Raw genomic sequence first — 22,593 nt, 5'->3', positions numbered from 1 at the left:
AGTATAACTGCACATGTGGCTGAGTCATACAACCTTTAAAACTCCTAAAGGGTTTCCAAAAAAGACAGGGGGAAATTTTTCAATTCAAATGCTTCTCGTCCATTTGATGGCCTTGCTAGCTATATTAAAACAGACTGCATTTTCTGACTACAATGTAACAAGGCTAAAGTGTATTCCAGTACACTTATCTAGTATAATTTTATAGATAAATGTAATGCTTCTGATGTGTGTGTGTAGTATTGTAGAAGCTGCCTAAGCACAACTGAAAGAGATGTTGCCCCTCCCTCCATAATTTAAACAAAAAAGCTGCATTACCTTAACACTATTGACAACTCATACTTAAACAATTATAATGTTACCCCACCTTTTAAACTGCAGTATATTTGTCTTACCAACTGTATACCAGGCTTGTGTAGTACCATAAAGGAGATCTGGTTCAGTAAACAGGCAGCCATTAAACCCGACATAAGCAAATAGTCTCAAGGTTTCCTTTCCTCGACCCAGTTTATTGTTACTTCCCTTCTCAAGTTTCGTATGTTCTTTTTTGATTTTTGTCTTTTGGTTAAGCCTAGCAGCAGAAATGCTGTGACTTCATTGCCAGGAAAGACATCTCACCCTTCAGCTCACACGTAGACAATGGCCTAATTCTGCAGTGTAACACTGCCCCCTTTTCTATTAACCATTCAGGCTCTGCAAAGAAATCACATCGGCAAACAAGATCAGTGTTTAAAAAATGCAGGCAAGTAGAAGATGCACAGAAGGGAATGTGCGACACTGTTGAAACTGATATAGCTTTCATGGAAGATCTTTTTAGTGCATTGCACAAATGAATATGTGGGTATTGTAGAACTTCCTTCAGCCCCTACCTTTTTTGTGATGCAATTTTTTTTTTTTTTTTTCCATTCGCCACAGACAAGAGGCCCAATTGCCTGAGGGCCAGGGGATTGTTGTGTGGCAGCTGATGTTAATTGACACATCTTTCCCTGGGAAAAAGGGGCTCTAGAACCAAGAGGTGTGTAGAAGAGTCAACCCTGAAAAATAAAACAGACCAGCATGTTTCAAACCACAGTGGCACAGTCAGAAAACTGGAAGGTAGAGCATGATTTTATATATACTGTAAGGATTCCATTTCAAATCGGCTTTTTTTCATTTCTTTGATCAGGCAACAAAATCTATATTTGACTTGCTAAATGAATGTGCTGCATTGTGTTCATGCTTGCAGTGAATTCAAGTGTTTTTTTTATTCATATTCTGTAAACCGTACACGATGCCTGTATGTATTTCACTGTATTTTTAAATTGTTAAAAACAAAATGCTTTGCTTATGTGTTTGGGCTTATCAGGCTGCTAAACAGGCCTTGTCTTGCAGACTGGAGAACTAAGCTTGGTACTGAAACAAATAACAGTATTCAATTGTGGTTGTTTAGGCCTTCTGTTTCACTGTGACTGAACCTACAGTAAGCAGTGATGTTGAAGCAGACAATCGCTAAACAGAAAGCTAGAAATTCTATATTTTCAAAGGCGTGTCAGAGTGCTATTTGGATATAATTTTAGGGGAGAATTTTATAAAATATTTAGCAAGATGGGTGCTCTTTCTCAGTCTTTTTATAAGGTGGGCAGTGTATGTATGTGTCTGTGTTTCAGCACCGGTTTCCATTGGCTTTTTGTGGGGTGACCAGAACTGGCTGAAACTGGTTTGAGGCAGATTGAAGCTCATGAACAATGCAGTCTCTGAGCTACAGAAAGATAGCTGGCTGCTTCATGGCAGCCAAAATAGCAGAGGAGCCTGCAGAAAAGTACCATCTCCAACAGTATGGTTGCACACTAGGCACACCATTTTGGGTATGTGGCTAATGCAATCATAAACGTCATATTTTAATATGGATATATGAGGTGAAATGGAATAATTTGACAGTTGCTTTTTATGTGATGTGGATAATAAGAACATCAACGTGGATATGACCTTTTTTGTCCTGACCTGGTTGAGATGTGGAATTATTTTGGGGGGGGGGGTTGTTAACTGGTATGGTGTTTGCTTGGGGGACTGGAGCATTATGGTGAGGAGCAGCAGATTTGTGGATTTGCATGTTACACAAATAATTGTGTTGTGTTTGCACTCGTGTCAGTTATAAATGAGCAAAAGCATGCTGGAAAAGTCCTACATATCTATCTATCTATCTATCTATCTATCTATCTATCTATCTATCTTATCTATCTATGCCAAGGCCTGCATACGCCGAGATCTTTTAGCTCACCTAGTGCATTAGTGTAGCCTTGAATAGAAACTATGCTGATTGATAAATTAAGAAAACAATTTTTTTTTTTAGTGATTTAGTGAAGATATTATGGCCTGGAATCCAGTTTTTGTATGCATAGTTAAAATGCTTACTTACAAAATATTGCAAGCCTTTCACAATGAAGACTAAGAATCCATATATACTCAAGAACTGGGCAGGCATGCACCCTGCGTGCATTGTCTGTAAGGTTTTTTATTGTTGTGTCATTCATCATTTACGACTGTGTTTTAGTGAAGGTTTTCAGTGATTAGGAAGTACTTTGCTTGCATTTCACATTCCTGGAATTCCTGAGCAAAACCAGGGGCCCCATGTCACTGTCTCATGTAGGTACAGAGTACAGCACACAAAATGGCTGGGGTAAATTTACACTTGCCAAAGCAGTAATATGTACAGTTTAGATAAAACCTGAACCCTGACAGCAAAGCTGTACAGTAAAATTCTAAACATATAACAGAAAATCCCATTGACATCTAGTGTTCTGTGATGAGCAGTGTTGCAAAAGTGTTATGACCGATGGCACAGGAAACAGTGAATTTTTAGAAGAAACAAGCAGATAGTTATATTCCCAGATAGCTGTTGAGTGTTTTATTATTATTATTATTATTATTATTATTATTATTATTATTATTATTATTATTGGTGGTGGTGGTAGGCCTAATATTGAATCCAACATCAGCACCCATAGTTACGCACCGCTAATTCACTGTGATTTCCAAAAAGGAGCCCTATATTTAATTCCACATCTTATAGACCAACATTAGGCTAATTATTTTATATATTAAACTTTACTTGTGTCACATTCCGTGTTTCTGGTAAATATATGACTGAATGTGTTTGATTACTGTATATAAACACACACACACACACACACAGTAGCAGACAAAGTAATGGCACCCTACACTTAATAGAAGATAATTCAAGAAAACATATTAAATACAAGCATTTAGTGAACATTAGCCACCAATCAATAGTAAAAAGACCAAATTATACAATTTCTAGTAGTTTAATAAACAGTCTTTATAAAAAAAGCACTTTTGTTCATGACAAAAGTATTTACATCTTTACATTAAAAGTCTGTAAAAAATGTAATAGAACTAATTAAAAAACATATAAAACCAGTACACAGTAACTAAGCTGCATTACAAAGTCAATAGCCAGAAAAAGAGATAATAATAACCGGCAGAAGAAGAAAATGTTGGCAACACAGTAGATGAGGGTCAGGAGAAAGCTGTTGGATTCCCGTTTGAGTAAAGCACTCGTAGCAAACTGCAACAAAGGAAATGGCTACAGAACAGTATCAAAGAAATATGCAATACCAAAATCAACTGAAACACTTGAAAGAAGTGGACCGCCAAAGAAAATTACAGGTGCAGCAGGCAGGATAATTGTCCTTGAAAAATCCAAGATTAACAGCCATGGACTTAAAAAAAGATTTAGATCCATCATGCATAATAGTGCATGAAAGAACTGTACAAAAGCACCTCAACACAGAAGAGTTGTGTGCACACAGAACTCACCACAAACGACTTTTAAAGAAAACTCATAAATAAACATGAACAGGAATCTGAAGCATTCTTCAAAAAAATTATCTGGTCCAATGAGGTTAAATATAACTTTTCACCACAAATGGATCACAGTGTGTTTAGAGAAAAAAAAGGGAAAACCTTCAATGAAGAAATCCTTGTACCTACAGTTAAACATGGAGGTGGTTCGATCATGATATGGGGGTGTTTCAGCATTTCAGGGACTGAAGACATTCATGTGATTGAAAATTGAATGAATGCAGCCGTGTATCAAAACATTCTACAAAGTACAATGATACCATCTGCTGTTAGGCTGATTAGCACCGTTTATCTTCATATAGCTCTCAACACTGGAATTATTCAAGAAAACAAAGATAAAAGTTCTGGAATGGCCTTTGCAATCACCAGATCTCAATCCAATAGAAATGTTGTAGCCAAACACTGTGTATACAATCTGTCTGAGCTGAAGGAAATATTCAAGACAGAATGGGCCCAGATTTCACCAACAAGATGTAACATACTATTTAAGAATTATAATAAACACCTGAAAACCATAATAAAAGCAAAGGGAGGACACATGAATTACTAAAGCAGGGGTGACAATACTTTTGTCATGGAGAATACTTTAAATAAGTTGCGCTTTTGATGAATATTATTTGTTAAATTACTAGAAATTGTATTAGAAAATGCTTGTCCTTAATCTGTTACATTATTAAATTATCATATAATATGCATAGGGTGCCAATACTCTTGTCTGTGACTATTATATATATATATATATATATATATATATATATATATATATATATATATATATATATATATATATATGTGTATGTATGTATGTATGTATGTATGTATGTGTATGTATGTATGTATGTATATATATATATATATATATATATATATATATATATATATATATCCAGCTATCCCCTTGGCCTACTGAAATACCAGGTTTATAGCTGGTTGATAAGTTTATATTTATGGTGAAAAGAAAGCTTGCTGTTAACATAGAAACAGGTGAAGTTTGCATTTAATAAAATATTTAAGGAATGAGAGAAAATGTTTCCCTATATTTGAGGATGCACATTTAAAGAAAACAACATCATCATATGTGTGGTTTCTTTTTAATGAAAATGTGTTGTGAATATACCATAGAATTGAAATGAGCATTTACATATGCAAATCTAGATAAACAAAGTAGACATGTTTGCAATCCCCCCCTTAAACTCTTAATTTAACTCAATCCGTGAAAATTAAATGTTAAGCATATTCTTATGATATTTTAGAGCCATTCATCAATGATAAAAAGTAACCAGTTACTTTTGTGTGTAAATCTGATAGTGAATGCAGCAGCAAATGGCCCGCTATACCTTTAGCCTTTATCACATTTTATTAATTTCTGTATTCATTTCTGTATTCACATGTGTGTACATTTTAGGGGTGAGAAAAAATCTAACGTAGTCCTTCTGGTTTAATTGGGATGATAATTTTTTGGGGTAGGCCTTTTTCATTGTTTCATTTTAATTAATCTCACTCACACAAGGGTTTAATAAGCAATACATCCGCATGCCAGACTTCAGAAACAGCTTATAACACCTTGCATCAGTTCTTCCAAACAACAAAAGCAAATTGCTCGCAATAAGCGTACTCCCTGACTGCATCTGTGCCCTATTACAGGAAGAAATTGAGCCAAATGGCCGGTACATCTATAATTTTAGTTGTCTTTAAAAACAAGCTTATAATTTTGGAGGAACGATACCAGTTGTGTGTTAGAATATAGGTAGAGTATTGGTATAAGAACGTGCGAACATAGTTCTATCTATATTATTATTATTATTATTATTATTTATTTCTTAGCAGACGCCCTTATCCAGGGCGACTTACAATCGTAGGCAAAAACATTTCAAGCGTTACAATACAAGTAATTATAATATATAAAGAATTCCTGTTATATAATCGGTGCTTTTTTTTTTTTTTTTTTACTCAGCCTTTACTGTGCTGAAGCTCCTTTAAAAAGAAAATAAAACCTTGTTTGCACAGAAAGTAATATACTGTTTGGCTTGAATAGAAAAAACTAATTGTGGTCTACTTGAAAAGATTTGTAAACACATTAAAGACCTAATGCTGTTAAAGCTGAAAAAATAGAGAATATCTTTATACTGTGTGTTTAGTTGTGCATCATATAAGATATCAGTGGAGATCAGAAGGGATAAGAATTCTGCATTATTAAAAAGAAGTTGCTAGGGATAGTTCTTTGGAGAGACACATTTTCCCTTTGTTAACCACGTCAAGGAAGAATCTGTGATGTATGGAGGCAGCGGGGGAGTGGGGGAAGGGAAGTCTCTACTTGACCTGCAGAGCACGTAACAGTCTTTCCTGTTTTCATGAGGCCTGGCTTCACTGTACAAGGCAGATCTGCTTAACCATTTCTGCATCACCACCCGAATCATTTCCATTTCAAACTGAATGATTCTAAGTATGTATTTGGATCCCTTTATTATGTGAATACACCTCTCTTTCTCAAAACAGTTGTGAGGTAGACCAGATTTCTTTATGGTAACAGAAACAAAGCATGCTTGTTTAAAACAGTATTTTATACTGAAGAAGGTCATGGGCATAGAAATATTATTTGAACAGTCCCACAGGCCCTAGCAACTACTGGCTTTAAATTCTAATGTGTTTTTCATTTATTTTAGATGGTTACATGAGTAACACTACAAATACATTGTTATAACATAGCATCCTTCTACTACTTGAAAATATTTTCCCCGTGGTAAACCTTTAATCAAGAAAAAAGAATACGACTCCCTCATTCCTTAAAAATAAAACTAACAACAGTCTATTATTCAATATTGTGTTTCATTATTCTGTTCATCAAATGCATCAGTATTTGTGTTTTTATTTTCTTCTGCTCCTACAGTTTAATAATGAGTCCAACAAACACTCCTCATCAAATACCAGTATTTCTAAGGCTATAGTTTTGGAACAGGTATGTTATGACCAGAGTTGTCTCCTGGTTAAATAGGTGGCCCCTGTGAAACATAGATTAGATTTACATGGCACATACACTGCAACTGCTATATCAACGTTTTAATCAATTATAGAAAATAAATTAGCCAATTCTCGTTAAAACAAACTCAGATTAGACACATTTCCTGATAGTACGAATTTTCTGCAAGGTCCCGGCAAAATTTAGCAGGCATTTATTGTAAATTACTTCTTATAAACTAATTCACTTAACACAGATTTCCTGTTAGTGCAAATTATTTTGGAGCCCTCTCAGGGAAGAAAAATGTGAATAAAACTAGTTCGAACACTTGAGTGTAAAGGATATTGGGAAATGTATTAACTTGCATCCACATTAGCACCTCTGTACTTTATTTTAGTCCTGTTTAGGGACTACAGATCCTATGATGTATTTTGAGTTGCCATAGTGCTCATGCAAAAATGTGCACTACCCTTGCAGACAAAAGGGGAGGTGCATAAGAAGAAGAAAGATGTTGCTTTAGATTTCAACATTCCCACAAACGCATTGTCAACCAATCCAAAATAAAAGGGATACCATAATACAGGCAAACTGGGTGCAAGTCATCAGTGTTTCTGATTTGCTCAATACCCTGATGTTGATGACGCCTTGCTTTTGTGGTTTAAAAATGCCTGTGATCAGAATGGGACATGCAGATTTCAAATGCAGTTTATTTGCAATGTATACTTTTTAGACGTTCACTTACAGCAGTATTTTCAATAATTACTTATAAGATACATTTTTTTGCTATTCCCTTGAAATTCGTATTAACAAGAACTGACTGACAGTATAATGCATTTAAGCACTACATTATTATATGAACAGAATAATAAAAAAAGGGTGTTTTTATTTTTCCATCAAGTGAAAATAACACAGCAAGCTAACAGTAGTATTTATAAGAAATAATTGCCATTTCATGTGATTAGTAAGTTTAAGTGCAGTCTGCCACACAAGATCCTTTTCAAAATCAAGAAAAATGAACTAGGTACCATCTAGCTGTGTAACGATTCACCGGTATGGACGATATATCGCTCCAGACTCTCAAGGTTCGGTTCAGTCGTTAAGGAATCATTCATACCGATACAAATGCACTGCAACTCATTAAGTAAACACAGTGATAATGCAACATCGTTTACTGAAAAATAAAGCGGCGCAGGACTGTGCGTGATCATTTATTTACTTTACTTCCTGGGTCAAATATTGTTTGACGTGATGGCGGACGTAAAAGAACAACAGACAGAAGAGAATAAACCCAAACCTAAACCTAAAGCTATACAAAACGCTCCAACTAAGCTTAAATCCAAAGTGTGGAAGCATTTTTTTTTTTTTTCTAAATGAAAAGGGAAACGAGCTTGATAAGTCAAACGCGATTTGCAAGACAGAAGTTAAGACACTGGAACTACAACTAATCTTTCAGTGAACTTGAGAAGATGCAACAGTATCGATGTAGACTGCACTGATTTAAATAGACCTATAAAACCTGCTAGGCTACGGCCCTCGAGGACCAGAGTTGGGCACCCCTGCTGTAGGTGTTCTTGCCATTTGCAAAGCAGACCACAATGCCATATTGCATAAAGAAATGTGCTTTAAAAAAAAGGAGTATTGTGTCCCACTGGAAATTTCAGGGCTGTAGGCATTCCATGTGTACACAGAAAAAAACTAACTTTTGGTTTAAAAAAGGTAATGCCTCTTATTTGTTTTGATGCCTTACTGTCAAAATGAAGATACTGTTCGGCATGGACCTATTTCTTTATTGAAGAATGAGTAGTATGTTTGCTCTGTCCTTGCTCTGAGTTGTAAAAATGGTTATTTATACTTGTTTCAGGAACACAGTTAATGAGGTTGAATAATACATTGATTATACTGATAAGCAACTTTTTGTGCTTTATTAGTTGTATCGTGATTCGTGTTGTATCACAGCCCATGTATCAAGGTACATATCGCATCGTCATCAAGCTAAAGGTACACACCCCTAGTACCATCCCTTAAAATGTTTGATTTGTGCCATTTTCACCCATCACTGTTGTTAAAAGAAGGCTAACACTTCATTACCCAGTTCACAGTAGGGAACAAAGGAGCAGTCAAGCAGATGACATTCAGTCTGTATGTTGTTACTGATAGCTGGCTTTTTCTCCACTTAAAACAAAATTAATAAAAGTAATCAATAACAAAACATGATTTGCACTGGGTTGGCTTAATCCACCACTTGTGTGTTTAACTAACATATTTTTACCTGTCTGCAGCCTTATCTTTTTTGATTTAAGCTTTTCTCCGATGTTATTTATATACACACCCAGTCTCCTACTGCAGATGGAATTATTTTCAGATTTATCTGTTTTTATGTTTATTCAGATAACTTTGTCAGCCTGTACAGTACAGTATTGTTGTAAATTTTATTTTACTGTGTGAAGGAACCGAAGATAAACGGTAACTGCATTATGTTAATTATAAACGTTGCACTTTTGTGTATGTGTGCCTGATGCTCTTTACACTCTACTTTGTGGTACAAGTACCAGCTAAAAAGAGATTTACAGAATGTAAATATGCAAATCATTATTAATAATAATAATAATAATAATAATAATAATAATAATGATGATGATGATGAATCATGTACAGCTAACTGTGCATAATAAGGTGTAATTCTATCGAGGGTTTTTGATGACATATAAATCACATTACAGCCTTGTATTTTTGAGGTTGAGGGCAGCATTTTTATGATCAACCTTATTTTACACCAGTCTCTCGCCACTAGTGTAAAAAAATCATCCTCATCATCAAACCAAATAAATAAAGGCCAACTGTATATGTGAATAATCAACTGAATCAATTGGATTATTTTTTTGTTCTTTTTTATTATTTACCAACACTGTCACTTGGCACAATGTAAAGCCTACCTGTGACAAAATAGGCATTAATTGAACATAATAAATAATTATATTGATAAAACATAAAAATGGCATTGGACATAATTTAAGTATTAAAAGTACTTTTTGGATGCAGTTCCCATTTAAAGGAGTTTATTTACAGACTGTGGGCTTCAGCATTTAAAGGAGCTTGCAGAGAAACTTAAAGAAGGTGTTTTAGTTTTGTGAAGATAGTCCACTCCATTTTCAATTCAAGCCTTCTTTCTTGTTGCCTCCATGATGCTCCTGTTGTTGATAAACAACCTGAATGCTGCTGGGAATCAGGATAAAAGAATGCCCAGTACACGAATACGATTTTAATACCACTTACAGATTTACACGTGTTTCACTTTTGGTATTGAATCAGTGTTGGATCGTGTGTTCCACCCTGTGGATTCTGAAAACAGTGGTTCAGAATTGAGCTCCTGGGTTCTGAATAGCTGATTACATGCCTGCTATTGGAATTCAGATAGGTATTGGTATGCAAGTAAATGTACTCATAGAGGTGCTGGCCGAGTCCACATAACTCACAGTAAAATAATGGGAGATTTATGATGCAGAAACTCTCATGATGTTTTTCTGTTTTTGTTTGTTTTAGAACAGAAAGTTCAAGACCATAATGTCATGTGTAGGGGTCAATTTGTCTCTTTTTATAAAAAGACGGACTATAGACAAAAATATTTAAGACAAAAATCGTACTTGGGAGCCATGCAAGATTTTTTTTGTCATTATAATAATATGAAAATAAATCTTGTGTGGCTGTCCAAAAAGATTGCTTTTTTATTTCTTTATTTTTAAAAGGGTTGTTGCTTAGCTGTGCTAGAAATAAGGATTTTAGGTTTGTTGCACATATAGACCTATAAATATTACAGCAAAAGAAGGAATGATAGATTTTCGTGCTATCAACTAAATAATAAAAGATTGGTCTTTTGGGTGACCAAAGTTATTTACAGTCCTATCTTCTAGTGTCAAGTAGTGTCAAGTTGTTATTTCAGGGACCCGGTATATGACTATATAACATAATCCCTTTAACAGACGGAAAGTGGCATGTAATTTTACATTAAACATGCTGAGATTGGCTTTGGGCAAGATTGAATTGTACCAACACAGTAGTCCCTTGCTAATACAGACACAATTATGCTGTACATTCGGATATGCCGGACACAATGTATTTTCCCCAATAATATCCAATTAGTTGTGATGCTAGGTTACTGTGAATTGCATGATCCAAAGAGACGCACTGAAAAAAAAGTGGTTGTTATATTGACACCAAAGATAGATAAGAACAGATACAAGTAGCCTACTAAATCACAAAAATTAAGTACATGATTAAAAGAGGGCATATAAGCTCATACTCTACAGAGTTTAAACTAATTGCAATTGATTGGTTGGAAAAGGGCCAGGAGCTTTCAGAAATACTGATGGACTCCAGCGGTTCGAAACGCAAGGTGTGGACTACAATAGTTAAAATTCTTAATTTGAACTCTTTAATTGTTTACTCATAGCAACAGTAAACAAACGTAGCAGGTTAGCGATGGGTTTTACTTGCAGCCATATGCACACTCTACAATGCTCTACGTACATTTAAAAAATATATATGTGCAGTATATGTAACCTACTGTATAGTATTATAACGCGTGAATGCGGCACCATGATCTAGTTTGTGTCAGTTGTGTACTAAGTGGCCTGTGGTAAAAAAGAAAATGCACTAAAATCATTTAATTTCAATTTAAAATAGTCTTTTATTATTTTCGCATTGTATAGTAATGTGTATGCAGCAGTATGGTCTATTTTGTGTTACCAGTAGCCTATAGGCTAAAGTAAAAAACAAAAAAAGTGATTTTACTACTGTAGTGCATACAGCATAAGCATATCGTACAGATTTATATTTTTATATAATGTATCTGTACAGAGAACGCATTAACTTTAGTTCAGCACAATGATTTGGACATTGAAAATATAATGAGCACTGTTAGTGCTGTGCGTGCTATTTATTTATTTATTTGTTATTATTATTTATTTATCAATTGTTCTAAACCAGACACCTCGTTATTTCAAATAACCTGTCTGTCTCCCGAGATGTCCGGTTTAGGGAGGAACTACTGTAATAGTAAGAAAACGAGTATGAGTATGAGTTGCATATCTTCAACAATGTGCTGGGTTTAAAATAATCATTTGAATATCTAAAAGAAACATGTTATCAATAAATAGATTGATTGCTGTGCTAAAGATCCAGAGAAGTCCTTAAAGGTGAAGGATCATGGTCCAGTAACCAAAGATTCTTCTTTCAACCAGTTCAGCCCCATCGTAAGTGCAGAGGAATTTGATGATGATGACGATGGTAAGCAGGCCTTGTTACCGGGCTGACCCGCAAACATTTAGGAAGGGACAGATTGGCCAAGCCACTGCAGAACAATGAGCATCACAAGGTCAAAACAATCAAAAGGGAAAACAGCAGCTTGGTCAGTTTAAGCATGTACGGATAATGTAAGGAAGCTGGAAGAGAAGCTCCGAGAGAGAGTGCTCAAGAGCCACAGGATGTGAAGGGAGGTATAGAAAAAACTGGGGTAAATGTGGGGTAAAGCAAAGTCATCAGCAAAGCTATCCTCCTGCATCGCTGCTGTTGCTGCTCTTAGTGCAAAGAAAAACAATTACGCTAGATCAGCGTCTGTAATACTGTACAGGATTTTATGATTTTTCATTTTTACTGCCATTTATTTATTGATCAAATGGTTATTTTAGATGTTCAAATGGTTATTTTGACCCCAGAATATTTGAGAATAATAACACACCATCATAATTTTATTTATTGGATTCACTGTATGCAAAAGCATGCTTACAAAACACTGGACAAAGTTAACACCCATCTCCAAAATTTGACTTAAATATGAGCACTATAGGTAGACTATTCACATACTGAACTGCTTTTAAATCTAGGTAATATAGATTTCTCTGGAATTCTGAAGGTTTTTAGATTTAAAAAAATAAACAGAACAAAATATTATTTTCTGTTTTAAATTTTCTGCAGGTTATCATTTGAAAAAAAAGACAAGATAAAAAGACGGTGAGCATCTCTTTTTCCAAGGGCAGTGTGCCAGCTGTGGCATTATTTTTATTTAATTTATTTCAAGAGCTTGCACCAGGAGTTGGGTGGAATAAGTAGTGAGAAAAGGATGGATTTGATAGATGTTGCTAGTAAAGAATGTCAAGTGTGTGTTAAGGAAGAGATGTGTTGAGAGAAGGAGAGGGAGGGGTCGAGAATAACACCTAGTTTTTTTTGCAGGAGATCAAGGTATACTGACATAGACAGGTCAGAGGAGGGAGAGGAAGCAGAAGGAAAATAGAGGTCAGATTTAGAGAGTTTGAGTTTGAGGTGGTGAGAGTGCGTCCAAGTTGAGATAGCCGAGAGGCATTCTGAGATGGATGCGGGAGGAGATGTGGGAGTCAAAGCAGGGAAAGGAGAGGAAGATCTGGCCATCACCCGCGTAAATATGGTAGGAGAAGCCAAAAGGGGAGATGGGAGCAGGTGTAGAGTGAGAGGCAATGGATTGGATAGGAAGGGGATCCAGGGCGCAAGTAGTTGGCCTGGAGTCCAAGAGTAAGGAGCAAATGTCTGTGTCAGACAGAGGTGAGAATGAGGGGGTGGGAGGGCTAGGCGGGATGTGTTCAGGTGAGGAGGGGGAAGGGGAAGATCGTCTCGAGAATAGCTTCTGAATATCCTCTACTTTGGAGTAGAAGAAGGAGGCAAAGTCAACAGGTGTAAAGGAGGACGATTGGGGAGGGGGTGGGGATTTGAGGAGGGAGGAAAAGTCGGTGGGTGTTGTTGGTGAGGGACAGGATGATCGATTACCCATCTTATATCTGGGTCACTAGATGTTTTGGGGTTTGCCATGTCCTTGAGAGATCTTTTAAATTTTCACACTGCCCGGTGGAAACTGAAAATCCTTCTGAAAACCTGGCCATCAGCTTGATGCAACATGTGGCATTAAGACGACACTTTAGATGGCTTCCAGACAGAATTAGGCATAGTGAATGTCATTGTCCCAAAAGATTAAATATGTTACAATTACAAGATTACCACTGTAATAAAAGTAACAGAATCTGGCAAAATTTAAATTACAATGTGTAGAATAAAGATTATGTTAAATTTAATAAAAAATGTATGACATTTGAAAATATGGATAAGAAGTCAGATAAGCTGGATGTTTGCAAAAAGGAATGCATTTACAATATACAGCATTACAGTGGATACTGTGGATATGTCTATTTTATGGAACTATTCTTCCCAGGGGAAAGCTGTGAAGGAGAGAGAATTTTCCATTGACGTCAAATGATGGTTAATTCCAGAAAACTACAGTCAAAATGCTACATACCAAATCATTTGTATTATTGTGTTGCAAATTGTACTTTTTCATTGACGTAGAAATACAAAGTATACATTTCTAAGCTTATGAAAAGCACATCCTTTAGAGATTGTACATTTGTAGCAACTGTCCCAGCAAGCACGTTTTCCTCTATACTGCTTTGACAATCTGAAGAGGACTTTTGTAACATATTGATCAAGTGGAATTTCAAATTAATGCTGCACAGTATTTTTCAGTTTTCAGTCTTTAGGTTTATACAAGGAGTAAAAAAAACAAAACAAAAAGTGTGAGGGTTTATTCTCCATCAATGAGGATTCTTAGTAGATTTAGTTTAAACACTGCTTTAGGATTGACACTGAATAAAACCATTTAAATTATACTGGTGAATAAGACCATTGTATTATTGTATTAACAAACTTTTATTTTGTATAGAGTAGCCTCTAAGCAGTGTCAACATTACTTTGAAATGTGTCTGTGTTGAGGATTGAGGTTTTATCAAGCATGTGACACCTGCAGTTTTATGTTATTTTAATATCTATATACAATTTGTAATCAAATGCACCTAAGGAGGGATTTTTAAGCTAATTGCACTTTTGATTTATTTCCTCCCCTCCCCCCTCTGTCATACAGATTTGTGCTATACTACGATTAGGATCATGGGGGATATGAAGACCCCAGACTTCGATGACCTGCTTGCAGCCTTTGATATCCCAGACATGGTTGATCCTAAAGCGGCTATTGAGTCTGGGCATGATGACCATGAAGGGCAAATCAAACACAGTGTTCATCTGGAGGAGGATTCCCATGTCCCACCTGTGCCTGACGTTGGGGTCAGTGTCATTGTCAAAAACATCAGAAATGTCGATGCGACTGAACCAGTGAGTGCGGAAAAGGAAAATCACTCCACAGGGAATGGACTTCATAATGGTTTCGTGGCCATGTCTTCCATTGATCGCTACACTAAAGATCCAGGGAAATCCCTAAAGGGGGAGGGTCATGGCGTGGTAACCAAAGAGTCTTCTTTCAACCAGTTCAGCCCCATCTCAAGCGCAGAGGAATTTGATGATGATGATGATGATAAGATCGAAGTCGATGATCCACCAGACAAGCAGGTAAGCAGGCCTTGTTACCGAGCCAACCCGCTCACAGGATCTGTGAGTAAGCAAGAGCAAGACAGACCAAAAGGGTTAGGAGGGGACAGCTTGGCCAAACCAATGCAGAACAATGAACACAACAAGGTAAAAACGATGAAAAGGGAAAACAACAAAAACTTGGTCAATTTAAGCATGTATGAACAACCGAAGGCAAGCAAGACTGAAGAGAAGCTCAAAGAGAGTGCTCAAAAGCCACAGGATGTGAAGGGAAGTGTAGAAAAAACTGGAGTAAATGTGGCTTGCACGTCACAGGCTAAAGCCAAATCATCAGCAAAGCTTTCCTCCTGCATCGCTGCTATTGCTGCTCTTAGTGCAAAGAAAGCCACCCTGGATACTGTCCCTCGGCCTCAGTCTAGCCCTAGTGACTCACCAAAGGAAATAAAAGAGAGCCTGAGGGTCATCAACATGCCCATGAACCCTCAAAGCCCCATTGAGACATCAAAAAAACTATTTACCAAGCAGCCTGACAGCCCCAGCAGTGTTTCAAGCGAAGGCAGTAGTAAAGGTTCTCCATCCTCCCTTGCTGGCTCCACACCCGCTATCCCTAAAGTCCGCATTAAAACAATAAAAACATCCTCGGGACAAATCAAGAGGACAGTCACAAGTGTATTGCCAGACTTGAACCGTGAAGTCTGTAAAAAGGGCCTTAATCAGGCATCCTCCATTGTAGTCTCTTCCATTTTGTCATCGGCAACATCCACAACTGTCTTTTCATCTCCATCTAGAACTGTGCAGACCACAGTGGTGGCCACCACTGCCAGTTCAACCACCGAAATGACTTCCAAGCAGGTGACCATTAAACCAGTAGCCACCGCGTTTCTTCCTGTCTCGGCAGTTAAAACTGCAGGCTCCCAGGTGATTAATCTGAAACTGGCCAACAATACTATGGTGAAAGCCACAGTGATTCCAGCCACTTCTGTTCAGAGTGCCAGCAGCGCCATCTTGAAAGCTGCCAATGCGATCCAGCAGCAAACGGTGGTTGTACCTGCCTCCAGCCTCGCCAATGCCAAACTTGTGCCAAAGACTGTCCATCTTGCGAATCTCAACCTCCTGCCTCAGACGTCTACAACCACCTCAGAACTCCGTCAAGTGCTCTCCAAACCACAGCAGCCAATAAAGCAAGCCATGATTTCTACACCGACAGCTAAGAAAGTGTCCAGAGTCCAGGTGCTGGCAAGCTCCCAGAGCTCAGTGGTTGAGGCATTCAACAAGGTTCTAAGCAGCATTAACCCAGTCCCCGTTTACGTTCCAAACCTCAGCCCTCCCTCTGCTGCTGGTATTGCCATACCCTTCCGTGGTTATAAATGTTTAGAATGTGGTGACTCTTTTGCCTTGGAGAAAAGCCTGACGCAGCACTATGACAGGAGGAGCGTCCGCATAGAGGTGACATGCAACCACTGTGCTAAGAACCTCGTTTTCTACAACAAGTGCAGCCTTCTTTCTCATGCCCGTGGACACAAAGACAAAGGTGTGGTTATGCAGTGCTCCCACTTGATCTTGAAGCCCATACCAGCTGACCAGATGATCGCCTCCCCCTTCCCCACTTCTGTCGTTGCCACAACAGCTATACATAATCCCACAACAACTGTAAACGCAGTGGCAAAAACTGTAGCCGCTGCCCTTAGCACTGTTATATCAGCTCCCTCCAGTGCCCCAGTGGTCCCAGCCATGCCGCTCGATGAGGATCCATCCAAACTGTGCAGACATAGCCTTAAGTGTTTAGAATGCAGCGAGGTGTTCCAAGACGAAGCCTCGCTCGCAATGCATTACCAGCAAGCTGTAGAATCAAGTGGACAGGTATGTGCAGCTTGCATAGATTGTCCAGTGTTTATTCTGATGGTAACTGTTTGCAAATCTTAACAAAGTTAAAGAGCAGTTTAATTTTTTTTGTTTCCTTAACTTTTTGATGTTTGCAATCCATTCTGAGTGTTTTTTTATTATTATTATTACAATTACTCAAATACTGTGTGTTTATTTTTTGTCCTTGTCATTGTTAAGGTGCTTTTTCTTGTCTTCTCTTGTTGCATGCAGTGTAACTTAGGCTAGATCACCCACAGTGTCTTTATTGAAGCAAGAGCCAGCATCATATACTGTAGTCATCTGCTACTTTGGCTCAAATCTCCCTGATGTTTTTTCTGCCAGTTTTTTTTTTTTTTTTTTTGCTACAGTGCTGGTGCTGATGCTTAAGACTTTTGGCTGATTTCACATTACCTATGTCTATTGCAGGCAATATAACTGAAGAGCAGCTCCTGATCTCATAGTGAAAGCACCTTAGCATTGTATTTGAGTAAGGCAATAAGAACTACTCAGAATGATGCAGCATCATAAAAATGTAAGGAGATAGAAAAACAAGAGACATTTGAAGCACAGCTACTTACGCTTTATAGTTTGGTTAAACATAAAACAAGCAGAATTTCCTGTTCAGTTTGCTTTTTTATTTAAAGCTAGGGCTTTGTTTACTATTCTTAAGCTCTTATATACACTGTTGTTTCTTAGTAATGCAATTCTCTCTAGTTGTTTCACAGTTATTTATGAATGTAGCTAAATCACAGTTTTATAACAGTAAATTGTACATGCAATATACTTTACTGTATAAGAGCTGTTCATTACCGCACTGTTTTCAGTATTTTACTTTATGTGTAAGTCAGGAGTAGAGATTGAGCACAGTAGTAATTGACTCTGTTATTGTTTTAAGAACTTGTGTCCCCAAAGCATCCCACCTTATTAAATTTGTATATTGCACACTTTTTTAAACAAGTAACTTTATGTGTTAGAATTGTTTATTTTTTTTTTTTTTTAGTAAGCCAGATATATGCTAACATGACTCGTATGAATCTAACAATCATACAAAACAAGTCCAAATTGGGGGGAAATAGCTACATTATTAAAATAAGAGATACCCACAGGTGGCCAAATAAAGATAACATTTGTAAGGATTCAGAGTCTGTAAAAGGTGGTAGATGGACTGATTACATCTGACTGCTAAAATACACTTTGTGGCTGAAGAACATATTGCAAATACATTTTCTAGCAGGCATTACATACAGTACAGTTTACAAATGTGTTCCTTAACAATAGCATGATACAAAAAGCATGTCAAGTAGGAGAGTAAATATCTTTGGAGAATCACCCGTGTTTGAGACATGCACACCTCCAAATCTTGCCTTGTCAGGGTTTTTTTTTTATTATTAATTATAGGAAGCTTCAATATTTGACTCTAAATATATTGCTTGTGTAAGGTTTAATTGACTGTGTTTATTAATTTTATCTTATGCCTGCAATATGTATTCTCCTAAACATAGCAATTATTAATAAAGTATAATCATGATTAAAATGACTTACGATTGACATACACTTTATTAAACAGAATTTAGACAGAATATTCTGACAGAATTCATTGGTTCCAAATAATACAGATTAACATACACTTTGCAGACTAATTCTAGGTGAATGGAAATAGTTAACTAGCTTTTAAACAATGGTTAGATAAGTATATTCACCTCTCCATTGGAGGTTAGGTTAGCACTGGAGGTTATGAATGACTGTAACTGCAGTTTGGGATGTCCCATATTTATACACCAGATTTCACCTACACCCTTTTCACTGCCATCCCCTTGGCTCTCAGTTGCTTCAGATTATACAAACATGTTTTTTACAGCCCCCTGTGTATTTTCAGGGTGTTTTCAATTCTGCTGTAGTTCAAAGATTTGTATTGCTCTTTGAGTCTCTGTTTACCATTTGCTGCTTCCTTAATCAAGAGCGGCGCACCTTTGATCTAAGTTAAGGTTATTATTAATTTTCTCTACAGGTGCATGGATTACGCAAAATGTCATGTGGGGGTGTATGACTGTTCAAGTAAAATTAACCTACATAAACATTTTGAAAATGGAAACCAATGAGTTCCTGTTTAGAGCTTTAGTGATGGGTTAGTACAAACCAGAGTATTGTAACTCTGAATTGAGTCTTCAAGCAGAACATGCACTTACTTAAATAGGCCTATACCACATGGCAGCTTAATGTGTTTTAAAATACCCAATAATAACACAGAATAAAATAGACAAGAAAGACTCACACGGTAACTGTTGACAATTTCATTTTCTGTTTCTAGTGTATAGTTTGTTCCTGTGTTTTATTTTCTATTACCATAAAACTGCATCATTTTAAAAAATGAACTTGGAGTAAGTAGTGTGGGTCTGAAAAATACAGCATTATACATCCCCATGTGTTACTACGACTGTCTAAATAACATACCTGTCATTTTTCTTTTCATTGTTAATATCCTGACAACTTACGGGATGTATAACCGATATATTTTTCAGAGCCTTGCTACTTACTCTTTAAGCATGGTGAGGCTCAATAGAACAGTGGCGGCTCATTCATTTTGAGAATGGTGTATGTTTGTGAGTAAACTCAGCCTCAGACACACAGCGATGTTAGTAATTGCAAATTGCCACCTCTGTATATACTTTACAAACAAAATTACTGGTATTCACTTTATGCCAACCTTTAACGCAACTGTTTTTGAAAGCAGCTTTCCTGTTTGGAAAACAGCAACTGTTTTCTATTTCTGACTTACACATGTTTAAGTAACTGATAGCTCTGTCATCATCTAATGTGACATGTTGCTCAAAAGAGCTCACTTGAGTAATTGAAGTCAGGGAATGGAAATACTAGTTTTGTTCAGTTACTGGGTTCATTTTGGCAGTGTAAACACTTTTATCCAAAACCAAAAGAGTGCACAGGTCAAAGATGTAAAACCCACCTTATTGTAAGTCCAAACTTGCAGATGACTTTCATCATGTTGCATCATTTTGCTTTAAGTGGTAACAGGAGCTTTCCTGTATAGTACATAGAATGGCAAGGTGGAAAGCAGGCTTCAGACATTGGGTGATTATATGTCTCCCTGATTTGTGTTGTTTAACTGATTTTATAATGTATTTTCTCCACAGAAAACTTGTAATGTCTGTCAGATGCTGCTTCCAAATCAATGCAGCTTCGTTTCACACCAGAGAATTCATCAGCACAAATCTCCCTATACTTGTCCTGAATGTGGAGCAATCTGCAGGTCTGTCCACTTCCAGACTCATGTAACCAAGAGCTGTCTGCACTACACCCGCAGAGTGGGGTACCGGTGAGTGTGGTAGTCCTTTTACAACCATAACCATGTGTAACACTTGAGGAAGGTCACAAATAGAGGTCACTGCCTGGAATCCTGTGTTCTACCATCTTTATGCCGTGCATGATGAGAAATTAACAAGTTACTTATGATTATTGTTCTGCAACTAACACAGTAAACACTGCTATCTGACTAGACTGATATGAAGGGATGACAATGGTGCAGTTGTGGTGGGAGGTTGGAGTTGGCCCATACAGTGTGCAATGGTTGTAAGTAGAGGTTGTTCCCTTGGTGTGATCTAAGATTTGCAAAAGGGAGAGTAGGAATGCATTAATAAAACATTAAATTAGTTGTGGGTTCTGCTGATGAAGGGAGATTTTCTTACACCACAAACATGGTTGACTATTTTATTGTTTTCCACGGAGGGGTGACAGTGGTCGGTTACACAAGATAAGGCATGAACTTGAAGCGTCAGGGTTGCACTCAAGTTCTTATAGACCAAACCCTTTAAATTGGTTATTTATGGACATTTGTTCAGTGTCTGGCTCCTTTCCCAGTTGCAAAATTATATGGGCATTATATATCAGTGTTAACAATGTATTTTTGCTAGTAACATTCTGTTACCCATACAGAGCTTATGTACCATCAGCTCTGTCAGCTTGAGCAGCAGCTATAGAGGGTGTGGTCATTACAGCCTAACTGTACTGCCACTGTCATGATGCTGAACATAAAATGACAGTAAACCCTCCTTATGATTAAGGATATTATCTTCAAGTATTGCTTATCCTTGTTAGACAGCTTTTTGGGTCTTCCAGTCCTGGGTTTGTCAATTACAGATGTTTCTCTGTACTTGTTGATTATGCTTCGGATACCATACCTTTAGAATCGAGCAAGCTATTTCACTTAATTTTTTTTTCCTTCTTTATGCAAGTCAAGGCTGTTATAATAGTAGAAACACTAGTGGAGGCTTTGAGTAAATTGTTGATGCTCATAATGCATCAGAGTAGAAAAATGCAACATGTCTAAGACTTTTGCACAGCAGTGTATATTGGAAAATTATCCTCCTAGAAGAGTGAGAAGATTTCAGCTGAGACCCTCTGGATTACTCTGATGATGTGATTCGTAGCAGGTATTAATTTAACAGCGTCAAACTGCTATTAATGAAAGTTACAAACTCAGTGCATGCTTAGGATTCTGATGTTGGCGAGTTTTGCAGGAAAAAAAAATACTAATTATTTTTCGCTCCTACAGTATTGTAGCAATCTGTACTAATGTGTTTGTGGCGAACCGCAGTTCCTGCAGGAAGGGGCTTCTAGCAGGAGGAGGTGGGACGCGAACTTGGGACCTCCCACTCTGAAGCATAGCACCTATACTGCTGTACAAAAGAGCCGGCTCCCTTGCAAGAGCTGGTATTGGGCTTATGTCTTCATATTTAATTGCGTCACCTACCAGCCCTGACCCCCTAGCCCCATGCATGTTACACTCTCCCCTGCCAACCTCAGGTTCGCCCTCAGACTTGCTCACCAGGCTACAGGCTTCTGAGTGCATGCCGGAGTGTCCCGCACTGAGGGCATCCTTACCGCTGTCAGCGCCACCGCCACCGCCATCGCCCGGGGAGACCCGTTCGTCACCGCCTGGGGGTCGTTTGCTGCTACCAGCGTTGCCATTGGCAGCATGTCTGCTGCCACAACTGCCTGTGTTGGAGGAGCCAGCCTTGCCGCTGTCAGCATGGACGCTGTTAGCCTTGCCGCTGATAGCATTGTCATTTTCAGCATTTCCTCTGCCAGGACCGCCTATGCTGGGGGAGCCAGCCTTACTGACAGCACATCTAATGACAGCATTTCTGCTGTCTGCATTGCTACTGTGGTCATTGCCCTTAGCAGCATTTCCGCTGCCGGAGTGTGCATCCCTGCTGTTAGCCTTTCCACTGCAAGCGGGGCCACTGGAGGAAGACCTTGCCCTACTGTCAGCATTTCCACTGACAGCATTGACACTGACAACATTGCCGCCCGTGGGTCCAGTGATGCCTCCACTCCTGGCCTGGGACCTTGACCAAGACTTTTGGGTTTTTAATGGGGGAGGTGGTCTTTGAGGCCACGTGTGCTGTGCACAGGGGGGGAGAAGTGTGATGGGGTACATGCCGCCCCTGTGTGTATTATATTATTTGTTGTATTATTATTTAAATGTATTGTTTGTGTTGAAA

General features: G+C 37.8%; 1 protein-coding gene across 6 annotated transcripts in view; it reads left to right on the top strand.

Annotated features, from left to right (window-relative positions):
• Positions 1-22,593, top strand: part of LOC117409528 (zinc finger protein 532-like) — a 41,564-nt gene that overhangs the window by 6,191 nt on the left and 12,780 nt on the right. For 3 of the 6 annotated variants that reach the window (XM_058995568.1, XM_058995584.1, XM_058995578.1), the window contains exons 4-7: positions 913-1,092; positions 1,644-1,841; positions 14,751-17,071; positions 20,224-20,405. In XM_058995568.1, coding sequence (XP_058851551.1) covers positions 1,715-1,841; positions 14,751-17,071; positions 20,224-20,405 — 2,630 coding nt within the window. In that variant the 5' untranslated portion in view covers positions 913-1,092; positions 1,644-1,714. The remainder of the gene's footprint in view (positions 1-912; positions 1,093-1,643; positions 1,842-14,750; positions 17,072-20,223; positions 20,406-22,593) is intronic. The other 3 variants (XM_058995612.1, XM_058995595.1, XM_058995601.1) reach the window with 3 other exon arrangements.

The sequence above is a fragment of the Acipenser ruthenus genome, chromosome 2, assembly GCF_902713425.1.
Source record: "Acipenser ruthenus chromosome 2, fAciRut3.2 maternal haplotype, whole genome shotgun sequence".
Lineage (NCBI taxonomy): Eukaryota > Metazoa > Chordata > Actinopteri > Acipenseriformes > Acipenseridae > Acipenser > Acipenser ruthenus.
The sequence above is the reverse complement of the archived record's forward strand: the minus strand, read 5'-3'. Positions and strand labels throughout refer to the sequence as shown.